The sequence below is a fragment of the Odontesthes bonariensis genome, chromosome 14, assembly GCF_027942865.1.
Source record: "Odontesthes bonariensis isolate fOdoBon6 chromosome 14, fOdoBon6.hap1, whole genome shotgun sequence".
In the NCBI taxonomy this organism is placed as follows: domain Eukaryota; kingdom Metazoa; phylum Chordata; class Actinopteri; order Atheriniformes; family Atherinopsidae; genus Odontesthes; species Odontesthes bonariensis.
In genome coordinates this window covers 34,001,695-34,029,419 of record NC_134519.1, presented here as the reverse complement: position 1 = coordinate 34,029,419, position 27,725 = coordinate 34,001,695, and the positions used below count along the sequence as shown (strand labels likewise).

Genomic DNA, 27,725 nt, shown 5'->3' with positions numbered 1-27,725 from the left:
CAGGTGTTGTAGTGATTCTTTTTGGGAAGTCAAGTAGAGTATTATGTCATCCGCGAATAGTGCTAGTTAATGCGTTTCCTTTCCTATTGTAATCCCTTTAATATTTTTATTTTGTCTTATAGCTATTGCTAGCATTTCAATATAAAAAGTAAAAAGAAGTGGAGAGAGGGGGTCTCCTTGTCTTGTTCCTCTTTGAATTAATAACCGTCTTGATAATGTACCATTTGTCTTAACAACTGAGACCGGGGTTGCGTACATTGCTTTAATCCATCTACAAAATTTTTCTTCAAAACCAAAACTCAACATTACTTCAAACATAAAAGGCCATAAAACTAAATCAAAAGCTTTTTCTGCATCTAATGTCAATAGAATAAGATTTTCTTCATTTTTATTTGAATAATCAATTATGTTTAGTGTTCGTCGTATATTGTCTGACAGGAGACGACCTGAGATAAAACCACATTGATCAGTATTTATCAGATTAGGGATAATGTATTTTAACCGTTTGGCAAGGATTGATGTTAGTATTTTATGATCTGTATTTAATAGGGATATTGGTCTGTAGGATGAACAGTTTTTCGGGTCTTTTCCTTCTTTGTGGATCAAAGTGATAATAGATGATGTCCATGTTGGAGCCCATCTGCCTGTGTCAAGTGCGTGATTGTAAGCTCTTACCAGTAGGTAGCCAAGTTGATCTTTAAAAGCTTTGTAAAATTCATTTGAAAAACCATCATCTCCTGGTGCTTTTCCTTGTTGTAGACCTTGTATTTCCTCATTTACCTCTTCGTAATACTTAGCAAATTCTTCTGCAATCTCGTCTTTATCCATTATAACTTTATTTTGACAAGTGTTTAATTGTGTTATGTGTGACCTCTCTTGCCGTTTCTTTAATTTATATGCCAGTACCTTTAACGCCTTTGGTCCACCATCATACCGTTCCTGTTGTGTAAATTTCATTAGTTTCTCGATTTCCATCATGCGTAATTTATCTATTTTTTTTCCGTTTTTCATCTAACTCAAGTTTGACCTTTTTATTATTTGTTATACTATGTTGTTGTTCTAAACATTTTATTTCATGAAGTAATTGTTTTTCTAATGCGTCCTTAGATCTTTTCCTTGCTGAAGAGTAAGATATTATTATACCTCTTAATACAGCCTTCCCTGTTTCCAATAAAGTAACTGGATCTACATCTGGAGTGTCGTTTATTTCTATATACAATTATAATTCCTTTTTAATTTTTTCTATGAATGTTATTTCCTCTAGAAGTGAATTGTTAAATGTCCATTTTTGCAATTAAGTTTTAAGGACAGAGAGATGGCTGCGTGGTCTGAGATATTTATGGAGCTAATCTGACATGATTTAACTAATGTAAAATTGTTTCTATACATAAAGAAATAATCTAACCTATTATAGACAGAATGTCTTTCTGAGTAGCAAGTGTATTCTTTTTTACTTGGGTGGAGTACTCTCCATACATCTACCAGTCCAAATTCTAGACATGCCTTCCTTAATAAATCAGCATTCTTTTCGGCTTTGTGTAGTCTAGTACTTGTTGAATCTAATTTAGTATTCATTACCAGGTTTAAATCCCCTGCTAGTATAACTATTCCTTTTGCTTTTGTCACTAATAAATCTATTAATTTAGTCATAAATTCTATACCAATATCTGGTGGATAATATACGTTTAGAAAAGAGAGTTGTATCCCTTCTATTTTACCTATCACGAGAACATATCGTCCATCTTTGTCTGTGAAAACATCTTCCATTTCAAAAGCAATGTGATTTTTAATTATTATTGTTACTCCCCTTTGCTTTGTGTTGTATGAACTATAATATACTTTACTATTCGTTATTTTCTTTAATTTCTCATGTTCCTCTTTCTCCAAGTGCGTTTCTTGTAAATAAATTATATCCGCCTTCTCTTTTTTCATTTCTAACAAGATCTTCTTCCTCTTTATAACATTATGTATTCCATTCACATTCAATGACACTATTTTAAGATCATACATGATGAAATCAAATAAGTTAAAGTACTCTTTGCAAATGCTAGTGTGTCATATGCATGTGTGTAATTATGTGTGGTTTGAGCTTGTAATGGTGTAGGTATAAGTAAGCCACAAATATATACAAAAAACAAAATAATTAAACACATCCAATAGACAAAGACAAAAACGAGTAGACGAAGACTCACATACAGAATTCAGGTTCCATCTGTACCCCATCCATCTGGGGCGGTAGCTCATGGTGATTGATGTTGTGGGCATCCTTAAGATCAGGGCGTTAGCCAACAAAGTCAGCAAACTCATTCCCTATTGTGCCAGCTTGTTTACCCCCCACCCCCCCAACCCCTATCATTCAATATGATTACCCTAATTTATACCAACCATTAGCCTATTTTAATATAAAACATAAGGAGTATACTGCTAAGCACATCATTGCTATCTGCATATCAGCTTCATTCATCCTAATTCTAATAGAGTAATAAAAAAGGAGGGGGAAAAAAGAGAAAATAATTGAATAATAATTTAAAAATTTTTTAAAAAAAAACAGCAATAGCAACAACAATTTAAGTAATCAAATTAAATTGAATAAATTTTGAGGGCTATCCTACACCCTAGCAGACCTCGTGTTATAAAGCCAAAACCAATCTCATTTCTCTCACATAACTTTTTTTTTTTTTTTTTTTAAACAAATTTGTTCATATCCATGCTTTCCCCTTTATCTTCTCTTCCACCATCCTTTTACATCACGAATTCAGTCTCTGAAGTCTTACGCAAAAGTCCAAGTTCACAAAGCAGGTCAGTTGTAGCCTATAGGCCATTTGCGCAGTTCATCGCCCAGTATTTTTAATGACCTCAATTGGATCTTTTCGATTAAAAAGAAAGAAAAAGAGAAAGAAAACAAGGAGAGGGGAAAAAAAAACTTCCATGATCCAGCTTCACCTCGCTTAATTAGTTCAATACTGGTCTATCCATCATATAGTCCTCCTTGGCGATGTAATTCCACTATTAAAGACTTTTAGCTTTGCTGGTGGGGGAAGTGCAAACTAAATCAAACTTCAAGTGGAAACTAAATCATAGTAAAACTTTGCGCAAAAGTCCAAGTCCACAAAACAAGACAGTTATAGGCCACTTGCGCTGTGCGCCGCCCAGCATTGTTAATGACCTCAATTAATTCCTTTCGATAAAAAAGAGAGAGAAAACAAGGGGTGGGAAATCCCTCTCCTTGACTCTCATTGAAAAATGCCATCTAAAGGTTAGACAAAAAACGAACACAATCGAATAACCCTTTGAAGATTTCACGTTACATTTCGTGTGCCCACTAAAGCTATTATAAGGTGCTACGGTTCGGTTGAACAATTCCTTCTTGTCTCCTTCCCTTCCCCGGTTCCCTGCAGCTGACTTCCTTTAGGAGTCAAGTGTTTAGAGGGGAAGGGAAAACAACGCATCACAACCGTCATCGAGGCTCCCTAGTCTCTTGCCATCAGTGTCATTTTCTCAACATTATCCTGTCTACATTATTGAGCTTCATTTGGAAAAGCAACAGTTTTGCTGAATAGTGTCGTAGCGACTGATATACGTTGACAAGAAACTGAAAACATGAGTGTTGAGGCGTACGGGCCCAGCTCGCAGACTCTAACGTTTCTGGACACCGAAGAAGCTGAGCTGCTTGGAGCGGACACTCAGGGATCCGAGTACGACTTCACCGATTTTACCCTGCCGAGCCAGACCCTGACCCAAGGCCAAACCCAGAACCAGTTAGACAGCCAGGTTCGTGTGGTTATTTGCACAAGCTGTATGTGAAAAAAAAAGTGTTCCTCTGTTGACAGAATGTGAATGAGCTAACGTTAGCTAACAACATTGGTTAGCGTTTAAGACGCCTTGCTTTTATCCCGTTATTTGGCTAGCACGCTAGCTAACCAGCTTTTACAGTTAGCTGGCCGCCAGTACCGTTATCATGAAAATACTTAAAATCTTGATTTTATAATGCCAGATAGTGTATGGCTTACAACTGGAAATATACGTATTTATATTTACATTTATTAAGTACATCAGCAGAGCTGTCACACAAGTTTATAGACATCGTTACTTGGTACATTAAGTAGTAACTGTGATATTACTGTTAAATAACCGTCTACTGATGTAGCAATAAGCAGTACTGTTTGTGAAAGATATGCTGTCATAACCATATACTGTATATATATATATACCAGTGTATATAAGTGTACATTGTATACAGTTTTTGCTTATAACACTGCATAACAGGTTAGCTGACAACTATTTGCAGTTGACAAAGTTAGAATTTGTATTTATGATTTCATACATCTGTCTCCTCAGGTTAATGGCCCTGATGGTGTGCTGCAAAATGGAGATGACCCTGTGGTAAAGGCCAGTCAGTTGCTGGCAGAGTTGAATTTTGAAGAGGATGAGGAGGATACTTACTATACCAAGGACCTCCCATTACATGCATGCAGGTAAGGAACCAGACTTACAAGACTACTGAATTGTCCATCAACAGTGTTGCAAGTGTTTTGTTTGTGTTTTTTCTTTTCTTTTTGTAAATCATGCATGTAGTGGCTGTTGACAGTGATGGTTGCTTCACTCTATTTTCAACTGTAGGGTGGGTACACCTCCATTTTTGTTCATCTTAAATTGTAGTATGAACTGAAGTGGTTAAGTTTATTGTATATGTACAGTTGCTGTCAAACTATAAAATACCTGTTTTGTTTAGTCGTTTCATTGTATGAATTTATCAGGGCTCCAGACTAACTTTTTTACACTGGTTGCACTGGTGCGCCTAAATTTTTTTCTTAGGTGCACCAGCACAAAAGTTAGGTGCACCCAAATTTTCAAACGCATTGCATTTAACACTGCAGTTTTACAGGTTCACTTTATTTATTTATTTATTTGTTTATTTTAAAATCGCTGTCCATATATGTCTATTAACTAGCAATCTGGTCAAAATAAAGTTCTTTATTTGAAGCACAATTCTACAAACTTACTGAACTTAACTTACTAACTACTTACTGAAAAAGTGTTGGTGCTTAAAGTGCTTCACTGGCCTGAAATTTAAACTTAAAACATCTCAAGATAAATGAAATAAAAAGAAAATCTAAATTAAAATTGCAAGTGGTTTAAGGGCTTCAAACTGAACATCTCATGGCTCAATGTCTTATGGACTATCCTCCATTGCAGTCACATGCCCCTCGGATGGCCAACTATAGTTGGGTTATATATACTGATATATATATATATATATATATATACAGGGCTCCAGACTAACTTTTTACACTGGTTGCACTGGTGTGCCTAACTTTTTTTCTTAGGTGCACCAGCACAAAAGTTAGGTGCACCCAAATTTTCAAACGCATTGCATTTAACACCGCAGTTTTACAGGTTCACTTTATTTATTTATTTTAAAATCGCTGTCCATATATGTCTGTTAACTAGCAATCTGGTCAAAATAAAGTTCTTTATTTGAAGCACAATTCTACAAACTTACTGAACTTAACTTACTAACTACTTACTGAAAAAGTGTTGGTGCTTAAAGTGCTTCACTGGCCTGAAATTTAAACTTAAAACATCTCAAGATAAATGAAATAAAAAGAAAATCTAAATTAAAATTGCAAGTGGTTTAAGGGCTTCAAACTGAACATCTCATGGCTCAATGTCTTATGGACTATCCTCCATTGCAGTCACATGCCCCTCGGATGGCCAACTATAGTTGGGTTATATATACTGATATAGATATATATATATATATATATATATATATATATATATATATATATATATATATATATATATATATATATATTTACATATATATTTATATATATATTTATATTTTATTTTGCAAGTGTTTTAAGGGCTTCAAACTTAACATCTCATGGCATAATGTCTTATGGACTATCCTCCATTGCAGTCACATGCCCCTCGGATGGCCAACTCCTCTAGTTGGGTTAAATATATATATATCAGTATATTCACCGGTATTCCTCTCCTCAAGATACGGCCGTACACAGTGACGCCATGTACTCACTGTTCGCAATTAGCACAGCTGTCTTTTTTTTCAATGTATCTGCGATGACTCCTATAAATTTTGCGCACGCAACATCATTGCTGTACGGTGGGTTTATGTTCAAGCCATTTTTCTTCTGAAGAATTATTTCGGACTTGAACTTAGTGAAGGGAACTTTTGCAACATGGTAGGCAACATTAAACTTGATTATCATCTCTGTTTGCTGCTGCCTGCTGCTGAAAGGCAGCGGGGAGAGGGGACACTGAGCAGGTAATGTGTTTCATAGATGCGTTGTGCTTTTTCAGCGTTTCAATTCGAAATCTATTAGAACCAGTCACAAATGCATTATTGCCACACTCTACAGTAAATGCAGTGCATTAATCGGCTTTACTGTATTTTAGCCAGGTAAACTGGTCAAGCCACTCTCTTAGAAATGTATACACTTTACCCCTTTTAATTTCAGTTGGTTCTGGCTCGGAGTCGTATGTGGCTCTAGCCTGATAAACCAGCCTAAATGGATTGGATGTCTAATTTAGTCTGGCTCCGATCAATGGATACAACGGAACATTGTTGATGAGCACAACCCGTTGTCTTTCAAACCGTGTGTGTGCCTATAGGCCAACGCTCTGACCAATCAGCGCAACTGACTGTGACGTAGTAAGCGCGACAGAAAGCTTTGGTGGGAGGGGACTCTTCCAAAACTGATGCCAAGGCTGAATCAAACGAGCGCTGTTCCATTGCCGCCGCCATCTTTCTTGTTGTGCTTTCGCTGTCTATGTTCGCTTCCACTGCCCAACGTCGCACTGCTCTGTCGTCACTCCCTCAAAACCCCGCACCAGAACCCTCTGCCCCGCCCGCGTTGATTCAAAACACATCTCTGCGTTGTGATTGGTTTAGTTGCCATCTGCCAGATTCAGGGCAGTATTTTCAAAATGAGAAGTGGTTCGAGGCCAGACCCAACCGCAGGCAAAACATTTTGCCGTCCAGCAGTTGGCGCTGGTTTTCCAGGCTAATGTGGCTCATTATCTGATGCTAACTCCGGATGCTAGCTCCGGACCAGGGCATGACATAACGTGGGAGGTTGATGGCTCCGTGTCAGAGCATGGGTTGTGGTTATTTTCGGACGAATCAGGCCTTAACTTAACCAAAAAGTTGTCAATCGTTCTTTTCATCTTATCACCCGCGGCTACATCCACTGTTTATCTGACGAGCCGAGGTTCATGACCTCTCTGTCTGACTAGCAAGCACGTGTTCAAACGTACACGGGCCAATCAGAGGGGGGTCCCGCCCTTCACTATCTCTGATTGGTTTAGACCACGATATGGGTCTAACGTGTGTCTGTTGTTGAACCACCGGGAGACTTTCAGAGTCGCATAGACTTTTTTTTTTTTTTTCCTCGAACGGGTGGTTGCACCGGTGGAACCTGAGATTTTTTTTAGTCGCACCATTGAGAAAATAGGTCGCACTGTAGAGCCCTGTTTATTATTATTTTCTTATCAAGAATCATTTGGTACAATCAAATGTGTAGCTGGTGAAAAATATTACCATTTAGTGTTCTCTGGGCTGTTTACTGTTGATTTATCTGATCTCTTAACATTAATGTTTAGCTGCTTTAAAAAAAAAAAAACTCTGGTTTTCTTGTAGTTATTGTGGGATTCACGACCCTGCCTGTGTGGTCTACTGCAACACCAGCAAGAAGTGGTTTTGTAATGGCCGTGGTAACACATCTGGCAGGTAAGATATATTAACTTACCAACATGCATTTGACTCTAGCTGATGGTGTACTTAGCTAAATGAACAAAGAGGGAATCATGTTACTGGTACAATATTATTAAAGAATTAGCACTGTGCAAAACAACTGAAGGGACGTTTTGTGTCATGTTCAGAAACCTCTGTTTTGAATTGAGTTATTGTTCAGTTACTTGTTACTGTGAACTAGTAAATCTCTTTCTTCATTTTTACTTCCTGCTCTGTAATGTCTATTTAATACAACTGTAGTGTCCACTGTGTACAACTATGGTGTTTTTCTTTCCTGAGTCTTTTCCCCAGTTGTCCAAGATAAAGAAAGAGGGTATGAAGCAGCATAGAGGAGGGGTTTTGCTTCTTTATTTTATTTTTTTTAAATTGCTCTACCCTCACTTTTTTTGCACAGGTGCACCAAGTGCTTCCAATTTTAAATATTAGATCTTTTCAGAAAAGTGGTGATGTTGTGATTATTGCTACTTTTCTTTGTTATCCTGGTAACCAAGTAAATGAAGAAGAAGCAGGTTGGGCCTCCTGAAATTTAACTCCTATAATATATCCTATATAATATAATATAATATAATATATATATAAAAAAAATAAATCACAACAAACACAGGAAAGCCCTGGTAAGTACATAGAATCAAACTACCCACACATTGGGCGTTGCTTGCAAGTGTTGGGCTTTCATTGCTGTACGAGTCGCAAGCTTGTTTTAAGCTTTGTAATCAATACTCACATGAGGGGAAGCACCTTTTTGATAAAGGTGACAGTGCCCTGCCATCAATTTTTCTGTGAAAAACACGTGTTACGTGGCCCTTAGTGTTGTTAGGAAAGCAAAAAATATCTCCCCATTCTTTCCCAATAATGGGAAAAAACGTACAAGGCGTCTTTGATATTGTTTGTTTCAAAATGCAGCAAGTGTGAGCAGTTGTTGAAAAACCTGGACTGTAGGTGTGGAGTCCAGTTTAGCACTCATAGTCAATTGATTTGGAGCCAAGCTCCTGTAATGCATGAAAAATCCATTTGGCTTTGTTTTGATCAGAAAACAAATGGCAGGTAAAATTAAAAACAGACCATGGTTCCAGGCCACTTCTGCTATGTATTTGGCCTTTTTATTATACACATACATGATACACAAGATAACACAGAACTATCAAAATGTGAATTATACTGTGTCAGTTTGGCTGAATGCTGTTCTTTAAGTTGTCGATTTTTTTTCAGTTTAAGTTTCATAAACATAGAAGTGTTAAGACATGTTTATCGTTTATAACGGTCTATCACTTGTTTACAATACACCATCCCTGTATACAGGTGTGTAATGTTTTGCATTTCCTCCTGGTAGTGCCTTATATTTTATTCTCCTTACTTGCAGCCACATTGTAAACCACCTGGTGAGAGCGAAGTCCAAGGAAGTGACCCTGCATAAAGATGGCCCTCTGGGGGAAACTGTTTTGGAGTGTTATAACTGTGGCTGTCGCAATGTCTTCTTGCTGGGCTTCATTCCTGCCAAGGCTGACTCAGTTGTGGTGTTACTGTGCAGGTAGAGGCACTTTGATGCAGCTGAATCTGCTCTTTGAACATCCTGACAGTGGATTCGGTTTGACAAAATAAAAAATAAATCCCTCTTACATTTTAACCCTATTTAATTTGATTATTATTTAGGCAGCCATGTGCTAGTCAGAGCAGTCTGAAGGACATCAACTGGGACAGCTCACAGTGGCAGCCTCTCATTCAGGATCGCTGCTTCCTCTCCTGGCTGGTGAAAATCCCCTCAGAACAGGAGCAGCTCCGGGCACGCCAGATCACCGCCCAGCAGATAAACAAGCTGGAGGAGCTCTGGAAGGTATTGTCAGCCCAACTGTACTATGTAAATATTCTAAACCAAACCCACTGCTTTACCTGCTGTGAAGTTTCAAAAGTTTCATAGGGATTCCTAAATCTCAAAGCTTATAGCATATTATAGCATATTTTGGAATTGCTAAACTTTTTCATTGTATTTTTTGGGTTTGTTTATTCAAATTTGAATGAGTCACTCATCACATTTTACTTGACAGGAAAATCCCACTGCAACTTTGGAGGACTTGGAGAAGCCTGGAGTAGACGAGGAGCCTCAACATGTCTTGCTCCGCTATGAGGATGCCTACCAGTATCAGAACATCTTTGGTCCCCTTGTGAAGCTTGAGGCTGACTACGATAAGAAACTCAAAGAGTCACAGGCAAGTATTTATACAATGTTTAAACATTTGTTTGTTATTTGAGAAATACACTGAATGAATATGTGATCATCTAACAACTATTTATGCATTTAATAATTTATGCAGTTAAGTATTCAGCATTCTTTTCCAGATGCAATTTCAATAAGCTTACAGTCAAACACTGAGATTTTGTTTTTGCTCTAGTACTTTGAGTTTGGAAAATATCCACATCAGCTTCAGCAACCTGTTTTTCCTCCCTTATTTTCCTTCCTTTTTGAAAGAAAACTGCACATTAACTTTTCACTCACATTGAGGTGTATTTTTCTAAATTTTCACCAGACACAAGACAACATAACAGTCAGATGGGATTTGGGTCTAAATAAGAAGAGGATTGCTTATTTCAGCCTTCCAAAGACAGACTCTGGTATTTGATTTTACTTGTACTTCAGTTTTAGCTCCTAAAAATTATTCTCAGTGTCATTTGATTGCATTGACATTGTAAAATGTACCTTTACTTATAATGCTATGTAATTAATTCATTTTTAACATGGTTTTTTCAACATTTTTGTCTTTGTTGACTTAATCTGTTGTTCTCTAGATATGCGACTGATGCAAGGAGATGAAATTTGCCTTAGATACAAAGGAGACCTGGCCCCTCCATGGAAAGGCATTGGACATGTTATCAAAGTACCTGATAGTATCCTTGCACATATATTACTTTTGGGAAATAACAGTATGGATATTTAGTGATATCTTACGGAAGCCGAGAACAGCCATGGATTTATTTAATTTTTTTTATGCACTGATATCTCGTGATAAGGACTTATTATTTTGTTATAACAAAGCTAGTTTTCTCGTGATAATTAATTTCAACCTACAAGAGCTGCCACGAACGGCTTCCGTACATCTGCTAAGCGGTAGCCCCTAAACAAACCCAGTCAAGTAAACAAACTAACGTAAAGTGTAACTTACTTGGAGGCTACAGCCAGAGTGGTGTAATCTTTTTATAAGGCTCTGGCTACAGCTATAGCCAGTGGCTACGGAAAACGTTTGTGGCAGCTCTTGTAGGTTGAAATTAATTATCACGAGAAAACGATCTTTGTTAAATCGAGATCACGAAATAAGTATTTTTTTGTTTGTTTGTTTGTTTTGTTTTTTCACAACTTTGAAATAAGATCACGAGTTATCACGAGATAACAGCGCATAAAAAAAAATAATGATCCATGGCCGTTCTTGGCTTCGGTGATATCTAGTGGCATCTCTGGTAAAACTACAATAATTAACACAAACTAGTGTCATTCTCCACAATCCACCGTGGGTTTTATGAGAAACTTCTTTGGTTTGATCGTGCATACTGGTTCTTTTGTTAATTTAAAATAATTAATGCACTTACAATACATCAGAAAAATAGGAATAGGATCAACATGAAGTAAGTCATGTCAGATGATTTTTTCTCCCACTGTCTGCATATACACTACTCAAAAAAATAAAGGGAACCTTAAAATAACACTTCCTAGATCTCAATGAATGAAATAACATAAAAATGATCAATGTAAATCAGAATTATTATCCCACGGAGGTCTGGATTTGGAATTATACTCAAAATAAAAGTGGAAAACCACATTACAGGCTGATCCAACTTAAAGGGGAACTCCGGGGCATTTGAAGCGCAATCCCATTGCTTGAGGTTGTCAAATACTGACAGTAGGACACAGACTGGTGCAAATCGGCGCTCCCTGTGCGGCGATTGCGCTTTTTGTGCAGCCTGTCATGCTAGCCAAATACGTGGTGGCCAAGGGGCAAATAATAAACCTTCCATGTAAAACTTCCACTTGCACACTGCAGAAACGTCACACCACTTTATAAACCATCCGACAATAAAGTCACAAGCCTTACCATCAAAACCATATGCATGGTTCTCACATTACTGGCATGGGGACGTTACAAAACAACTTTATAAACAGCATGTCACTTACCTCTTGTCGGTATGCGCGCGCATGTGAAAGCCCAAAAGAGTCAATGGACGTTACTCCCATATACAAAGCAATTGTCTTCTCTAGAAAAACAGCGTTCAAGTATTTAAAACATTACAACAATACATGCCCAGTAATATTGAGCAGAAACATGCATATTAGTGGCCTGCTGGAGGTCACTTTGCAGGGCTCTGGTAGTGCTCCTCCTATTGCACAAAGGAGCAGGTAGCGGTCCTGCTGCTGGGTTGTTGCCCTCCTACAGCCCCCTCCACGTCTCCTGGTATCTCCTCCATGCGCTGGACACTGTGCTGAGAGACACAGCAAACCTTCTTGCCACAGCTCGCATTGATGTGCCATCCTGGATGAGCTGCACTACCTGAGCAACTTCTGTGGGTCGTAGACACCGCCTCATGCTTCCTCTAGGGGTGAGAGCACTGACAAAATGCAGCAGTGACCAAAACATCAGCCAGAAAGGATGAGAACAGAGAAATGGTCTGTGGTCACCACCTCCAGAACCACTCATTTATGGGGGTTGTCTTGCTAACTGCCTCTCATTTCCACCTGTTGTCTGTTCCATTTGCACATCAACAGGTGGAACTGATTCACAATCAGTGTTGCTTCCTAACCGGACAGGTTGATTTCACAGAAGTGGGATTGACTTGGAGTTACATTGTGGTTTTTAGGTGTTCCCTTTATTTTTTAGAGCAGTGTACATCAATGAATGGTGCCAAGGTCTGGCAAGAAACATTTTTTCTTTTCTATGCAATTTAATCTTGGAATTTTTCTTGTGCATAGGTTTAAAGTGATGGTGAGTGTGTCCTTCACCAGCCCTCTTTGACCATCTAATCTAACAAGCTTTATTGATTCAAAAAACCTAGTCAGAGAGGACTAGAATCGCCAACAGTGGAACACAAAAGGATAAAAAGGTGGTGTGGTGGTTAGCACCGTCGCCTCACAGCAAGAGGGTTCAAGGTTCAATTGCCAGCTGGGGCCTTTCTGTGTGGAGTTTGCATGTTCTCCCCGTGTATGCATGGCTTCCTCCCTCCAAAAACATGCATGTTAGGTTCATTGTTGTCTCTAAATTGTCCTTAGGAGTGAGTGTGAGCGTGTGTGTGGTTGTTTGTCTCATTTGTCTCTGTGTGGCCCTGTGATGGACTGGCGACCTGTCCAGGGTGCACCCTTTCTCTCGCCCGATGACTGCTGGGTGCTGGGCAACCCGACCGACAGATTAAGGGGTATAGAAAATGGATGGATGGATGGATAGATTAAGGGCAAATTTATGTCGCTAATATTAACTACCCAGGTGCCACAAAGGTAGGTGACGCGTAGAAACAAAATCTGCATTTGTAGGTATTTCACTAGAAATGAGAATACATTTATATGAGACAAACAGTCTTAGATTAAAGAAATATAATTGAGTTACTACTGGAGATGTTGAAGTATTATGCTGTTTCCTTGACTTTCTGTCCCAGACTATGGTGATGAGATTGCCATAGAGCTTAGGAGCAGTACTGGAGCTCCAGTGGAGATCCCTCACAACTTTCAGGTTGACTTTGTGTGGAAGTCAACCTCTTTCGATAGGTATTAACAGTAAAAGCCACACACACTCTTCTCTGAAAACATCTGTTTCCTTTGATTTATTTCTTTTTTTATCTCTGTTATCAAGGATGCAAAGTGCCCTGAAAACATTTGCAGTGGATGAGACTTCAGTATCTGGTTATATCTACCACAAATTACTTGGACATGAAGTTGAGGATGTAGTCATCAAGTGCCAGTTGCCCAAGCGCTTCACTGCTCAAGGCTTACCTGACCTTAACCACTCCCAGGTGAACGGAGAGAAAGCCATAAAAACAACATCCACAGCAATTTACCACGTGACATCTGAGGTTTCACATGAAAAATCCTATTTTGTAATGCAGGTGTATGCTGTGAAGACAGTGCTGCAACGCCCACTCAGTCTGATCCAAGGTCCACCTGGCACAGGGAAGACCGTCACCTCTGCCACTATTGTGTACCACCTAGCTAGACAGGGCAATGGGTAAGAAACTCTGCTACAATCTTTTAGCCTGGCTATAAGATTGTAAGGACTATTACTGGATGTTTTTTCATTAACCAAAACATGACAAAATGTTTCTTATTTTGTACCTGATTGAAATAACATGCTCAGTGATGTGGTAACTGAAAAATGGCTTGGACAAAATTCAAGTTTTCCAAGACAATAAGAATGTAACTTTTTGTCCCTCCAGGCCAGTACTGGTTTGTGCTCCAAGTAACATTGCTGTTGACCAGCTGACTGAGAAGATCCATCAGACAGGGCTGAAGGTGGTGAGACTGTGTGCGAAAAGCAGGGAGGCCATAGACTCACCTGTGTCCTTCCTGGCTCTGCACAACCAGACCCGTAACATGGACAGGTAACAAATAAGGAGTTGGAGTGAATTTATTAAATAATTGTATTTGTCAAAACAGTTGTGGGCACTAGCTTTGTCTATAATTTTGATTAATATAATATGAAAAACACAACACACATGCTTGGCTTGCTTTACAATTTCAGTTAAGAAAAACAATAAGAAGAGTACAGCTCCTGTAATTCCTGCTGGTAGTGCCATAAATAGGATAATGTTGCTAAACAATAAAGTTATGATCAGTCTGATCAGTTAGAGTTCCATCCATTTTCTATACCCGCTTAAAGCTGCAGTCTGCAGGATTTGTTGTTGTCATACGTAAAGTCCTACTTTTTGGCATTTTAAGAGTTTACATGATCTATCAGAACGCTTGAAGTTGAAAACGGTGACCTCCGTAGTCGCAAAATGCAAGAAATGCTTATTTTTTAACCGAAAAATAAAAAGTTATTCAACTTCCTGTCCCGCCCTATCAAAACACATGAGAACTCGTGCACGTAGACGTGCACGCCAGATGCGCTTACACGACTCCTCATTCATCAACTCACCTGTCATTTGCGATCATGGAAGACACAGTAAGTAGACAAGCCCGTAATGAAGTTCAATAGTCTAGATAAATAAGCGTGGGGACGAGCCTACCTTGTATCGCGCGTGCACAATCGGTGATTGACAGGCAGCAGAGCCCAGCTCGTAACCTGATTGGTTACCTTTTACCGGTCCGGTCTGCAATTTTGTAAACAAACCTGCTGGCTTTGGAGGGACCTAGCGGGACATATAGGGGACCTAGAGAACTCATTTTTTTTTGTATTGGGGTATTTAATGTACTACTTTCAGAATCCCCGGACAGTTCCAGGCATTATGCTTGAAAAAGAGTTGCAGACTGCAGCTTTAATCCAACTTAAGGGGGTGAGGGAAAGGGGACCGGGGGTGCTGGAGCCTGTCCCAGCGGTCATTGGGCGAGAGGCGGGGTACACCCTGGACAGGCCGCCAGTCTAATGGCGCGTTTCCACTAGCTCGCTTCGGCACGGCTCGGCTTGGCACGCTATTTGCGTGTTTCCACTAGCACGCAGTACTGTTTTGTCTGGCGGCCAGGAGTCTTCTCTGGCTCTCTTCTCTTGCCTTCTGTGCGACAAAAAGCCACAGGGTGAGCAGCAACATGAGCGCCTCAATGTCCTCCATGCTATCCTCCTCATATGTTGTCGTTGTTGTTCTGGTCGCGCAGCCGTGTTACGACGACCCCGCCCACGTCGAGGAGGCACAAAGTGATACTCGGTTGTAATATGAAAAAAACACAACCAAACTGAGCCGTATCGAGCCGTGCCGAGCTAGTGGAAATGCGCCATAACAGGAGTTGTATTACTATATTTTCCTCTTATATTGAGGCATATTGTTGACATCTTTTAGGTTAGTGACCACTACTGAAATTGTCATCTGCTAATAACGCTGCTCGTCATTGTTTATTTGTTCTAAAACAAATGAATACATGTCAGATGCAATTTTTATGTAAAGTGACGTAGAAAGAATCACTTCACTTTCACTTGACAATTGACTGGAAACAGTCATTGTTGGTTAGATTGACTTTCGATCAATATATGATATAATTATTACTAGGCCTGGGCGGGTTAACTCGTTAATTATTTAACGCCGATAAATATTTTATCGCGCATTAACGCAGGTTTTATTATTTATTTTATTATTGTAAAAGTCTGTTGCTCACAGGCTTTTATTTTGTAAAAGTCTGCTGCTGTCTGCTGTGGAACAGGAAAAGAAAGTAATCGGCGGATCCACCAAACATGGAGAAGGGTACGGAACTTTTACTCGGCCATTTTCATGTTAAAGTTCTTCCAGACGGCGGAGTCGACAGAACCAAAGTCATCTGTAAACACTGCCAAGTTGAATTGTCTTATCACCATAGTAGTTCCAGTCTAAAATATCACTTAAAGGCAAAACACACAACTGATAGCAGCAAGTCATTCAAGGAAACAGACAGTGGAGCGAAGCTTCTAAATAAAAGCTACATAAAAATGCTGATGTTAAAAGTGTGTTTGCACAACAAATGTAATGGCACTTTCATTCATATGGCAGCACATTTAAAATAAAACTACATTCTAAAAGCTATACACTACTTTTGAATTCATTTTTGGATTTTGCGTACAAATGCGATTAATCAGGGAAATCATGTGATTAATTAGATTAAAAATTTGAATCGTTGCCCAGCCCTAGTTATTACAGAAAATATTTTTGACTTGCAGTCACAACACTCATCTCACACTGATGAATTGGTTTGTACCGGCAGTATGCCAGAGCTTCAGAAGCTCCAGCAGCTGAAGGATGAGACGGGAGAGCTGTCCTCCTCAGATGAGAAGCGCTACAGAGCTCTGAGACGCACTGCTGAGAGGGAGCTGCTTATGGTAAGACAAGTTGATGAGCTCCTTGTGTTTTGAGTTAGTGACTGTGTTAGACACAGTACTGTGGTCTTCATGACATAGCATTTGTCAACATGTCAACTTTGTACACAAAGCCATTCCACTGTGGAGAAGTTGTATTTGTTATTGTCATAGTTTTGTAAGAATCAGCAGGTTATTTAGTTCGTAATACATTGCCATTAGGACACTTACCCCATCTCTCTTTCACAGAATGCCGATGTGATCTGCTGTACATGTGTTGGAGCAGGAGATCCTCGTCTGGCCAAAATGCAGTTCAGATCAATCCTGATCGATGAGAGTACCCAGGCTACTGAACCTGAGTGCATGGTACCCGTTGTCCTGGGGGCCAAACAGGTTAGAGCCACATGAGTGAAAATACAACTGAATACATATATACATATATATATATATTAGGGCTGTTGAAATGAAAGCGTTAAAAACCAGTTAACAGAAATTCTTCTTAACGCAACAAATTTTTTTGACACAAGATTTACGCGGGCATGTTCTATTACTATGACCGTTGGTCCACTCTGTAGTTTGACAAATCAGGAAGGGATTTGGCCTGATCTTGTGGATGGAAAGCTAAATTGGATAAAGAAAAGGGTCTTTTGAATGGCAAGTTCATCTTCAAAACCCTGCCAGATGGTTCTCTTGACAGTTATCTGCCATTACTGTCAATGTGAATTGAGTTATCACTGGAGTACGTCAAGTCTCACGTGCGAGCAAAAGTCACAGCTGATGCAGAGAGCCCCACTCTGTCTCACCAAAGGCAGACTTCGCTTAGTAGTTTGCAACAGAGACACCTGGACAACTCCACCTACGGCAAGGTTAGACACAGTTGCAACTTGTGAAATTATTTTCTGAAAGTGTGAATGTTACACACAGGAAAGAATGTTACATTCAGGTCAATGTGCCCTTGTTGTTGCTTGTTGGACGAAGAATGTCCTGGACAGTTTGTATCAGGACAATTTGTTTTGGGTTGTTAATGTAAATATAAAATGCATTTGCGTAAAGAATGCTTATTTGTCTGCTACCATGTTGATAAGAGTATTAAAAAAATATCTATTTGAGGTGCACATATTAAAATATATATTAAAACATATATTTTGTGGTTAATCACGAGTTAACTATGAACAATCTATGGATTGATCACGAAAAAATATTTTAATTGATTGACAGCCCAAATATATATATATATATACACACTACATAATATCATTTTTATTTTTTTATTTCATTCATTTTTCATCTTCATTTCATATGCCTTAATTCACTTAATATGTCAGCAATCTATTTTTAGTCTGATGATGGGAGTTCTGTGGTGTCTACAAAGTATCTGTTTAGTCATCAGTCAACTTTATAATTATCTGTTTATCACATAGTTGATTTTGGTGGGTGATCACTGCCAGCTGGGACCTGTGGTGATGTGTAAGAAGGCAGCTAAAGCAGGTCTGTCCCAATCTCTGTTTGAGCGTCTTGTTGTTTTGGGGATCCGGCCAATCCGTCTTCAAGTCCAGTACCGCATGCACCCAGCCCTCAGTGCATTCCCCTCCAACATCTTCTACGAGGGCTCTCTACAGAACGGAGTCACTGCTGGTGAGATCAAGTTTGATATTTTCAGAGATGTAGCCTAATCTTCACAGACAATAAAAGTGCTATAAATCTAACTTTAGATTTATTCTTGTATCTGTGTGCAGCTTTATACTTTTAAGTAACATACTATGTGCTCTGAGACTGCTGTAATGAGTTAAATGCTGCCCTTTTGTAGACATGTAGCTGACACATCAATGCTAATGCTAAGTGACAAGGGTGGATAGATAACAGCTGAGTTTAAACTGCCAACAAATAACTTTTAAATGGAGAGTCTACTCTGTTTTTGCAGAGGTGGGGGACTTTGACATAGATAGAGAAAGACACCAGTAGCTGTGGTGATCTTCCTCAATCATCAAATTGCTTATGGGCCTAAAGTGTCCTCAGATATTTTCTATACTGCATTCGTTCATCTACTCAGGACAGGGTAGTGGGACAGAACACCAATGAAGCACAATGCTTATTCCATAGATTGAATCGGTGAGGTCATTAAAGCACTTGCGATCTGCGCATCCAACACCGACATAGTGAGGATAATCACTAACCTTAATGCTTTGAATTGATATACAGCCCCACACCCCCCAGTCCTAAGTATATATGTGTTTGCTCTGTCTACAGCTGACCGTGTGAAAAAGGGCTTTGACTTCCAGTGGCCGCAGCCCGACAAGCCAATGTTCTTTTATGTTACCCAAGGCCAGGAGGAAATCGCTAGCTCTGGAACATCCTATCTCAACAGGTGAGAAGCTTCGTGTACACTTCTTTGGTTTGACATGTTTATCCTTCAGCATCTTACCAATAAATGCGCCTCAAAATGTAAAATATTTTACAGTCACAATTTTCTTAAACAGTACTAGGGCTGAAATAATTCTTAAAGTAACTTGGATAACTCGATAACAAAAAATTCTCAAAGTAAATTATTTGTCTCGATGTTTCATTTAAACTTCACAAATATTTTCTGTTCTATGATCCCGATGTTTCACATGGACAATTACTATGGAAAAAAAAACATGCTAACATACTGCATTACATGGGCAATAAAAGAAACCAGAGAAAACAATAAGGAGCAAAAATCAGAGAAGAAGTCAAGAAATTTCTAAAGTTGGGGAGCATTTCAAACAATAGAAAAGTGACAATACTGTGCAGTTTGTCAATTTTCAAACCAAATTAGTTTACAAAGCATCCGCTTTACATCTAGTCTCCATAGTGATACAAACACAAGGTAACATAGCTCTTAAATGTAAATCAGTATGCTTGTTAGTTGAGATGGACACTGCACTATACATATATTTATCTATCTATCTACATATACAGTATATATATGTTATTCTTTAAATATTCTTGAAACATGTTTTATATATTTTTTAAATTAAACAACTTGCGTCAGAGCAGTTTCAAAAATGTTGAAAAATCACTTGTTTGCGGTTTCTTTGTGTCAAATTATTCACAAATGTCCATGTTGTTTAACTAACCCTACATGTTTATGCAGGACTGAGGCAGCCAATGTGGAGAAAATTACTACAAGGTTGCTGAAGGCTGGAGCTAAACCTGATCAGATTGGAATCATTACCCCCTATGAGGGACAGAGGTCCTACCTGGTCCAGTACATGCAGTTCAGTGGCTCCCTCCATACCAAGCTTTACCAGGTAGAATTAGCAATATTTTGTAAATGTTATTATATTTTCAAATGTTTATTTTATTTGTTGTTTGGTCTCCTATGACATGAATTTGTTCAACTTTTCTTTTCTTATGTTAATTTAAATAATTCTAGAAACAGTCAAGTTAAAACTTATTTACAACATATTGTATACAACGTGGTGAGACTGAGCTACAAAATACATCAGATGAGGAAAATTTGGAGAAACAAAAAAAAAACAACACAAAAGCAAAAGAGGAAAATTACAATAACCGTATTTTTAACACATTAACTTTGCTAGTCGTTAAAGGGGAAGTTCGTTTTTTTTAAAAACCTGGACCTTATTTCTGGCATAAAATACGTTCATCTACTCACTAATAACAGTTTGGTGAAAGTCGGCGTCCTTCGGAAGATATTTAGATCACTCGAGATCTGCGTATATCCATATAACGGGAGAGTATGATAATACAGCCTCTAAATTAGGCATTATCTGTCTTTATTTCACCAATACTTCAAGATGAATGAATGAATGAACGCGTACTATTGCACTGTTGGCTCAGAGCTGCCGTGTTGTTGTTATTGGGGGCTATTGGGGGGGCTTGCTACACATGCGTCTAGTGGGATGACGTCATCGACGCGCGCCGCTGCAGCACAGCTCATTCACTCCATCGTACTCAAAGTTGTCGTCCACGTCGTCAAAATCTGATATATATCCTGCCATGTTGCACAAAACTAGCAGTCGCGAACTCCGTGTGAAGATAGCCGACTGTCACAGAGCACGGAGTGAATGAGCTGTGCTGCAGCGGCGCACGGCGATGATGTCATCCCAGTAGACGCATAGTCTGCAATAATTTACAATATAATGTCATTAAATAGACAAAAATAAAGCCAGTTTGCAGGTCAGGGGCCTAGAGAGACTACAGTGCAGCTCAGCTTTTAGCACCTCCTGAGCCCAGCCTGCTCAGGTGTGCTGCATCACTGACGAGCTCACTCAGGTGAAGCTCCACCCACAGCTACCTGCAACAAGAGCACAGAAACAGCAAAGAGGAAGGCAGAACATACCAAAAGCCAACCCTTAGGCCATCCCAACTCTTTCAAGATAAGCTAATATTTGTCATGAAATCATAAACTATGATTTTCTATGTTTTCGTGTGCATGAAATATTGCTTTTGTGATTTATAGTCTGTTTTTGTAACATTTCACACTGTCTCAACTTTTTGGGAATTGGGTTTGTAAATTATCCTTCCAAAAATCTCTTTATACTTTGTACAGGAGGTGGAAATAGCCAGTGTGGATGCTTTCCAAGGCAGAGAAAAAGACTTTATTATCTTGTCCTGTGTGAGGGCCAATGAGCACCAGGGCATTGGCTTCCTTAATGATCCAAGACGTCTGAATGTAGCACTTACCAGAGCCAGGTATATCACAGTCTGCAAATTTATACTATATTATTGATACCATCACTTTTCTGACTAATTACCTTACCAATTATTACTTTTGATTGAGGTGTTGAAAATAAACATCTGCATTATCACATAGGTATGGTGTGATTATTGTGGGAAATCCCAAAGCCCTGTCCAAGCAACCTCTGTGGAACCACCTGCTGAATTACTACAAAGAGCAGAAGGTCCTAGTTGAAGGACCTCTAAACAACCTGAGGGAGAGTCTCATGCAATTCAGCAAGCCCCGCAAGCTTGTCAACACCATCAATCCTGTAAGTTTAACATGTCATAGTACTCTGAAGTAAAGGCTTTTTAACTGGCTCATGCATATTTGCTTTACTGTGGAATCAGAACGATTTTAGATGTACTTTTAAATTAAATGAGAAACCTTGAAGGAAAAAAATAAGAAAGAAAACTGAAATAAATTGGTGCATGTTCAAGAATGAAAAACAAGAGCATTACCTGTTATTTGTTTTGTAGGGTGGCCGTTTTATGAGCACAGCCATGTATGATGCCAGAGAGGCACTGATTCCAGGATCTATTTATGATCGCAGCAGTAATGGTGAGAAATCCTTCACTCGGAACACAAAGTCTTTTTTTTCTTCTAAATATAATAATATTATAATATTTGATAGTTTGTATATTGGCTTTGTAAATTTATGACACACATTTTTCACTGTTGCACGTCAGCAGTGACAACCAAAAGATTTAAAAGTACAAGTTCTTATACTTTTTTTTCCTACTACAGGGCGTTCGTCCAACATGTACTTCCAAACTCATGACCAGATTGGTATGATTGGCACAGGCTCCAATCCCATGTCGTCCATGAACATTCCCATTCCATTCAACCTTGTGATGCCTCCTATACCTCCACCTGGGTACTTTGGACAGATGAATGGTCCCACTGCAGGTGAGAGTCACTCCTCTGTAAGAGTTATGCAAACTCTGCAGTTCTTACTCAAAGCACGTTTTTCAAATATTAAAGGGGAAGTTCGTTTTTTTTAAACCTGGACCTTGTTTCTGGCATGAAATACATTCATCTACTCACCAATGAAGCTTGGTGCTTCAAAGCTGTTTAGATCACTTGAGATCTGCGTATATCCATAAAACGGGAGAGAACAGGGCAGAGACAATACAGCCTCTAAATAAGGCAATATCTGTCTTTATTTCACCAACACTTTAAGACCAATGAATGAATGAACGCGTACTATTGCACTGTTAGCTCAGAGCTGCCGTGTTGTTGTTATTGGGTCAGCTCAGGATGGGAGATTGGACCGAAAAAAGAAAAAAAAAAAAAAAAGGTTTCAGTGCAATCTGTTGGTTTCCTTAGCTAGGAATTGTTTTTGAATTGGCTCTATATGAACGAATTGGATTATTTTATGAATAATTATGATTACAATTAATTGAATTCCAATTGGCTTGAATTGGACTTTATTATCTAAGTGCCTTGAGATTTGTTGTATTTGGCGCTATATAAATACAAATGAATTGAATTGAATTGAATTGAATTGGGGGCTATGAGGGGCCGAACTTCCCCTTTAAGTGCTAGTTTGCATTGTATTATATGACTTAATATTTCTTCAGGTCGTAGTGGAGGTATGAGGGGCAAGTCAGGCAGCGGAGGGGGTGGTGGGACTCGAGGTGGTCGTCAAAGAAACCGTGGCAACATGGGAAACAACAGTGGAGGGAATGGAATGGACCGCGGTCAGCATGGAGGCCACATGACTGGCAGCCAGGCTAGTCAAGACCAGAGCTCCCAGCCATTCTCCCAGGGGCCTCTGACGCAGGGCTACATCAACATGAGCCAGCCATCACAGATGAGCCAGCCAGGGCTCTCACAGCCTGAACTTTCACAGGTCTGTAGCTTATCTAACTTGATATAGAAAGCTTTTTGTTTACTGTACTCCTCAGGGTTCAGCTGACTTTACTTCCAACACTTTTGCATTCTGCTGAATATCTTGATTGCAGTACAAATAGTTTTTTTTATTGTGACCACCCTTCGTCTTTTTATAATGCTGCAGTCTCTTTGCTTTGGTGGTTTGTGGGTATGTTGTTCCAGATATTTTGGAGAACTCTCACCTTACTTTTTGTTAATATCAGGGCACTGTTGGACCACTCCATCTAACGCAAGACTTGTTTTTAAAGTGTTCCTTTTATTCCTGTGTGGATAGAAATGAAGGAATAACTGGTCATCAGTCACTTTCTTTTTTTGTCTCCTTGTAGGACAGTTACCTGGGAGATGAGTTCAAGTCCCAGATTGATGTGGCTTTGTCCCAAGACTCCACCTACCAGGGGGAGCGGGCCTACCAACATGGTGGTGTGACTGGACTGTCCCAGTATTAGACTGTAAGAAACATTGAATTACAACAGCAGCAAACGTAGATCACTCGATAATAAGTTGCAGTTTGTCTTTCTTTTTTGGTGATATATTCCTACAAAACTAACATGCAATGAAGATACTTTGTGCCTTTACATAGATTTATGTTCTAAGCCAGTGGTTTTCAAAGTCCTTCAGGGGAGGTGCCAAAAAAAAAAAATGTAAACCATCTTCACTCGCTAATTTATCTGAGGAGCATGAATTGATTTGTGGTATGCAAGTTGAGAGAAAAGAGTGAATCTGGAACAAGAAAATGGAGGAAGTATGACAGTGATTATTTACAGTTACTGAAGATGTTCCGCAGCCCCAGTGTGTTATTTGCAAAGAGGTACTCGCTAATGACAGTATGAGACCAAATAAACGCCACATTGAAACAAAGCACCCAACTTTGGCGACCAAACCACGGGAGTTTTTTGACAGGAAGCTAAGTGAAGAAGCAATAGCGACATTAAGCGCTGTGAATACCAGGGCAACCAAAGCATCATATCATGTGGCGTTACGTATAGCAAAGGCAGGGAAACCCCACAACATTGGAGAGACCTTACTCCTCCCTGCAGCTAAAGACATAAATGCCATTCCCATGTCTGACAAAACCATCCAGCGCCGCATCTCAGACACGGCATCTGATGTCAAAGAGCAGGTGCTGGATAATGTGCGTAAGAGCCCTTTTTTCTCCATTCAGTTGGAGGAGTCCACCGACGTGGCTAGTTGCACAACTTGCGCTCAGTTAATGGTGTATGTGCGCTATATTAAAGAGCTCGGTGTCCAGGAGGAGTTTCTGTTTTGTCATCCTCTGCCAGCTCGCACTACAGCAGGAGAAATATTCAAGGCTTTGAATGATTTTGTTCAGGAGAGTCACATTGATTGGGGCCACTGTTGTGGAATATGTACTGACGGCGCGAGGGCAATGACAGGCCGTCACAGCGGTGTGGTGAAATGGGTGCAAGCGGTTTGGAAGCACTGCATCATCCATCGTCAGGCCTTGGCAGCCGAAAAGATGAAGCTGCGTAACGTCCTGGATGAGGCAGTAAAAATTGTAAAGCAAATCAAATCGCCCGCCATGAATGCCCGTCTCTTCTCCATCCTCTGCACTGAGATGGGTGCTCACTTCCAGCAGCTGCTGCTGCACTCCGCTGTCAGGTGGCTGTCCCGGGTCAAGATCCTCACCCGAGGCCCACAGTACTTTGAAAGCCCCTGTTCTAAGCTATTTGCTTGCTTGGAGCCAAGCTTAGTGAACTCTTGTATAACGCTTGTATTGTATACTCTGTATTCTTTGGATTTTGTACGGATTAAACAAAACACATGTGTTACATACTTAGTGTTGGATTTGCTGATACTTGGATTCTGTTGCCTGCGTAGCAAGACTGACCTAACCGTTTCTTATTTTGTCATGACTATTTATAATTTACTGGGAAGAATAATGAATATTTACTCAAAAATGTATATTGATATAATTACATATATGTATGTTGTTTGTCTTGCAGGTTTCTGGAAAGGAGCTAGGCCAGTGTGAAGCTTAGTTCATTGGCATTTTAATCTGGGTAATAACAATAAAGAACAAACTCGGATACCCATTTTCCACTGCTACAACTGAAGCACCACTGTGTGAAAATCACAGGAGAAAGACCGTGAGAAACCAACCAATCACAAGAGTGAGAGCAAAAATGGGAGTAGAGCTGGACAGGAAGACAGCAAGACGGGGAGAGTGGAAGGCTGGTGGAGAAGAGAAAGCACTGCTGCTCACACGTGAGGACATGGCGAAGAAGAAAGCTGTCCTCAGAGCAGCGCAGGTGGAGAAGCGAGGCCATCGACTGGTCAAGGAGTTTGAAAGATCTAAATGGTTCTGGAGGGGGTAAAGGGGGCAAATGTGCCATCTTGTCCTTTGTGTGCCCCAAATCCCTTTAGGACCTCCAGGCGGAACGGTTTGGAATCTTGCTCCAAAAGCTGAGAAAGAGGGAGAAGAGGTGTCTCGTATAGAACTCCTCCAATCTAACTCAACAGGATGTCCTCTGACTTGGAGAGAGAAATGAAAAGGAGACACAACTCTTGAAGCAGTTGTTATAGCAACTCTTTTAAATCCAAAGCTTGCTTGAATCAGGGCTCTGCATTTGATCACATCTAAGCATTCAGAACAAATGTTTGGCGTTTCAAGTGAAACCAAGGGGCTTGTGGTGCTGTGCTTCAAGGAGTTAAAGTGAAGTGTGAGGATTGCACCGTCATGGGTTATTTGCTTTTCTTTCTCAGCTTTCAGAAAAGCTTTCTAAATAAAGGCTGTTTTCTGTGATGTTTCCAGTGATAGACGCTGGTGTTGTTTTTAAGGCAAATCTTTCTCGAGGCTGTTTGCTGAGAACAGGTGGTGAAATTAGCTCTTAGAATACGAAAAGTTAAAGAAATACGTATTTTATCTTGAGCTCCAAAGATAGATAGTGTGGCAATTTTGTTTTTGCTCCTCTATTTATCTTTTTAGTACAGAAAAAAAGTTCAAAATAACAAAATAAGACAAGACTAAGATGAATGAAAGCACCATAACCAGCTTGTAACTGAATGAAGGTGTCATTCTTAGCTACCAACTGAAGCTGGCAGGTAGAAATAATCATGAGCAAAAATAACTTAATGCATCAATTAAGCCAAATCAACAAGGCAGTACTTCCCAAAGAATGTTGGCCGAATACAGTACATACAGACAGTAAAGCTACTGATGTGCAGTTAAGCACCTGATGGTAACAGTAAAGTGAGATGAGATTCGTTTTCCAAAAGAAATTGTGAGTTTTTGTGAGTTTTCAGGCCTGTTGTGTGATACTTGTCAACAAACATTTAAAAAAAATAAACTTTGTCAAAGGTGTCACTGGGCTTTGAAAATATTTCAAGATGTATTAAGTCTTCTGATTATAAATATAGAGGTCACGTGTCATATGTAAGATCTGTCATGGAGATTGTCTTAAAGTTAGATACTCTTGACAAGTGTAACATTTTACGGAGTTAGTTTTTTTCATTGCTGTCATGTTTAGGGCAAGAATACGTTTGTCAAAATAAGTCAGTGTTTCAGTCCCACTGTATTGTCAGTTTGCATTTAACGAATGCATCCCATGAGATCCTAAATGCTTCAGATTATATGTTTAATCCATGTAATGAAAACTTTGCTTTTCGTTTTGCCATCTTCTGTCTGATCTAAAACATTGCATGAATAATTCTCTTGTAAATTCCTTTTCAAGCTGTCGGAACACTTACCCTCAAATGCTCAGACTGATGCAGAAAAAGATAAATAGAATCACTACCCAATTAGTCTTTTTTTTCTCTCTGACAATAATGAATTACAAAGTGTGTGCATTTGTCCTGAGCATCATGTAAGATGAATATTTTTACCCTTACTGAGCTATCTGCAGATGATCTTGTGGTCAAAATGTATTGTCTCATCTGAATTTTAATCCCGATGCATTTTTATATTGGTGTATTAAGTCTAACTGTAAAAGTTGACATGCATTTTAAATTCAATTTTGCCAAGATATGATCCAAACATTCCTTACATACATACATCTATCTTTTGCATGTCTTGTATATCATTTGATTTGGTTTATTGCCATTTTTAACCACACTGAAAGCAGACACTTCCTGACTTTTTTTTTTGCTCAGAGATATTGTGCCAATGAAAAATTAAAGTTTGTTTCATGTTTGCTCACTCAGTATGATTTCAGAGTTTTATTTAAATCAACATGAGAAGTGATCGTTAACCCGAACCATAAGTGTGTGATGTCTTCCCAAGAGAACAGAACTACCTAACATCAGGATCTTGGTCATGCATCCCATTTCTTTCGGTTCTTAAACGGGCGGTAATAAGACTCAGGATTTTGACGAGGGTATGACTTTAACTGTGATTCGTTAAACCTTAAAACTGGCACTCTCAGGCTGACCTATAAGGTCCACTTTG

General features: G+C 39.3%; 2 protein-coding genes across 2 annotated transcripts; both read left to right on the top strand.

Moving 5' to 3' along the window:
* The first annotated feature begins 3,368 nt into the window (after positions 1–3,368).
* On the top strand, positions 3,369–27,480 carry LOC142399441 (regulator of nonsense transcripts 1-like). Its single transcript, XM_075484112.1, has 24 exons — positions 3,369–3,771; positions 4,339–4,475; positions 7,667–7,756; positions 9,141–9,308; positions 9,431–9,611; positions 9,823–9,984; positions 10,303–10,387; positions 10,562–10,660; positions 13,409–13,517; positions 13,603–13,762; positions 13,856–13,974; positions 14,183–14,347; positions 16,632–16,746; positions 16,972–17,115; positions 18,144–18,357; positions 18,970–19,087; positions 19,838–19,994; positions 21,257–21,399; positions 21,521–21,695; positions 21,904–21,985; positions 22,172–22,333; positions 23,008–23,279; positions 23,647–23,769; positions 25,285–27,480. The coding sequence occupies exons 1-23, from the start codon at positions 3,601–3,603 to the stop codon at positions 23,764–23,766; spliced, it is 3,348 nt and encodes a 1,115-aa protein (XP_075340227.1). The 5' UTR covers positions 3,369–3,600; the 3' UTR covers positions 23,767–23,769; positions 25,285–27,480.
* LOC142399556 (SCAN domain-containing protein 3-like) lies at positions 24,081–25,656 on the top strand (the record flags this gene model as incomplete). Its single annotated transcript, XM_075484278.1, has 3 exons — positions 24,081–25,031; positions 25,285–25,307; positions 25,419–25,656. Coding segments are annotated over 3 exons (1,212 nt in total), but the record flags the coding sequence as incomplete, so codon positions are not given.
* Positions 27,481–27,725: the final 245 nt, after the last annotated feature.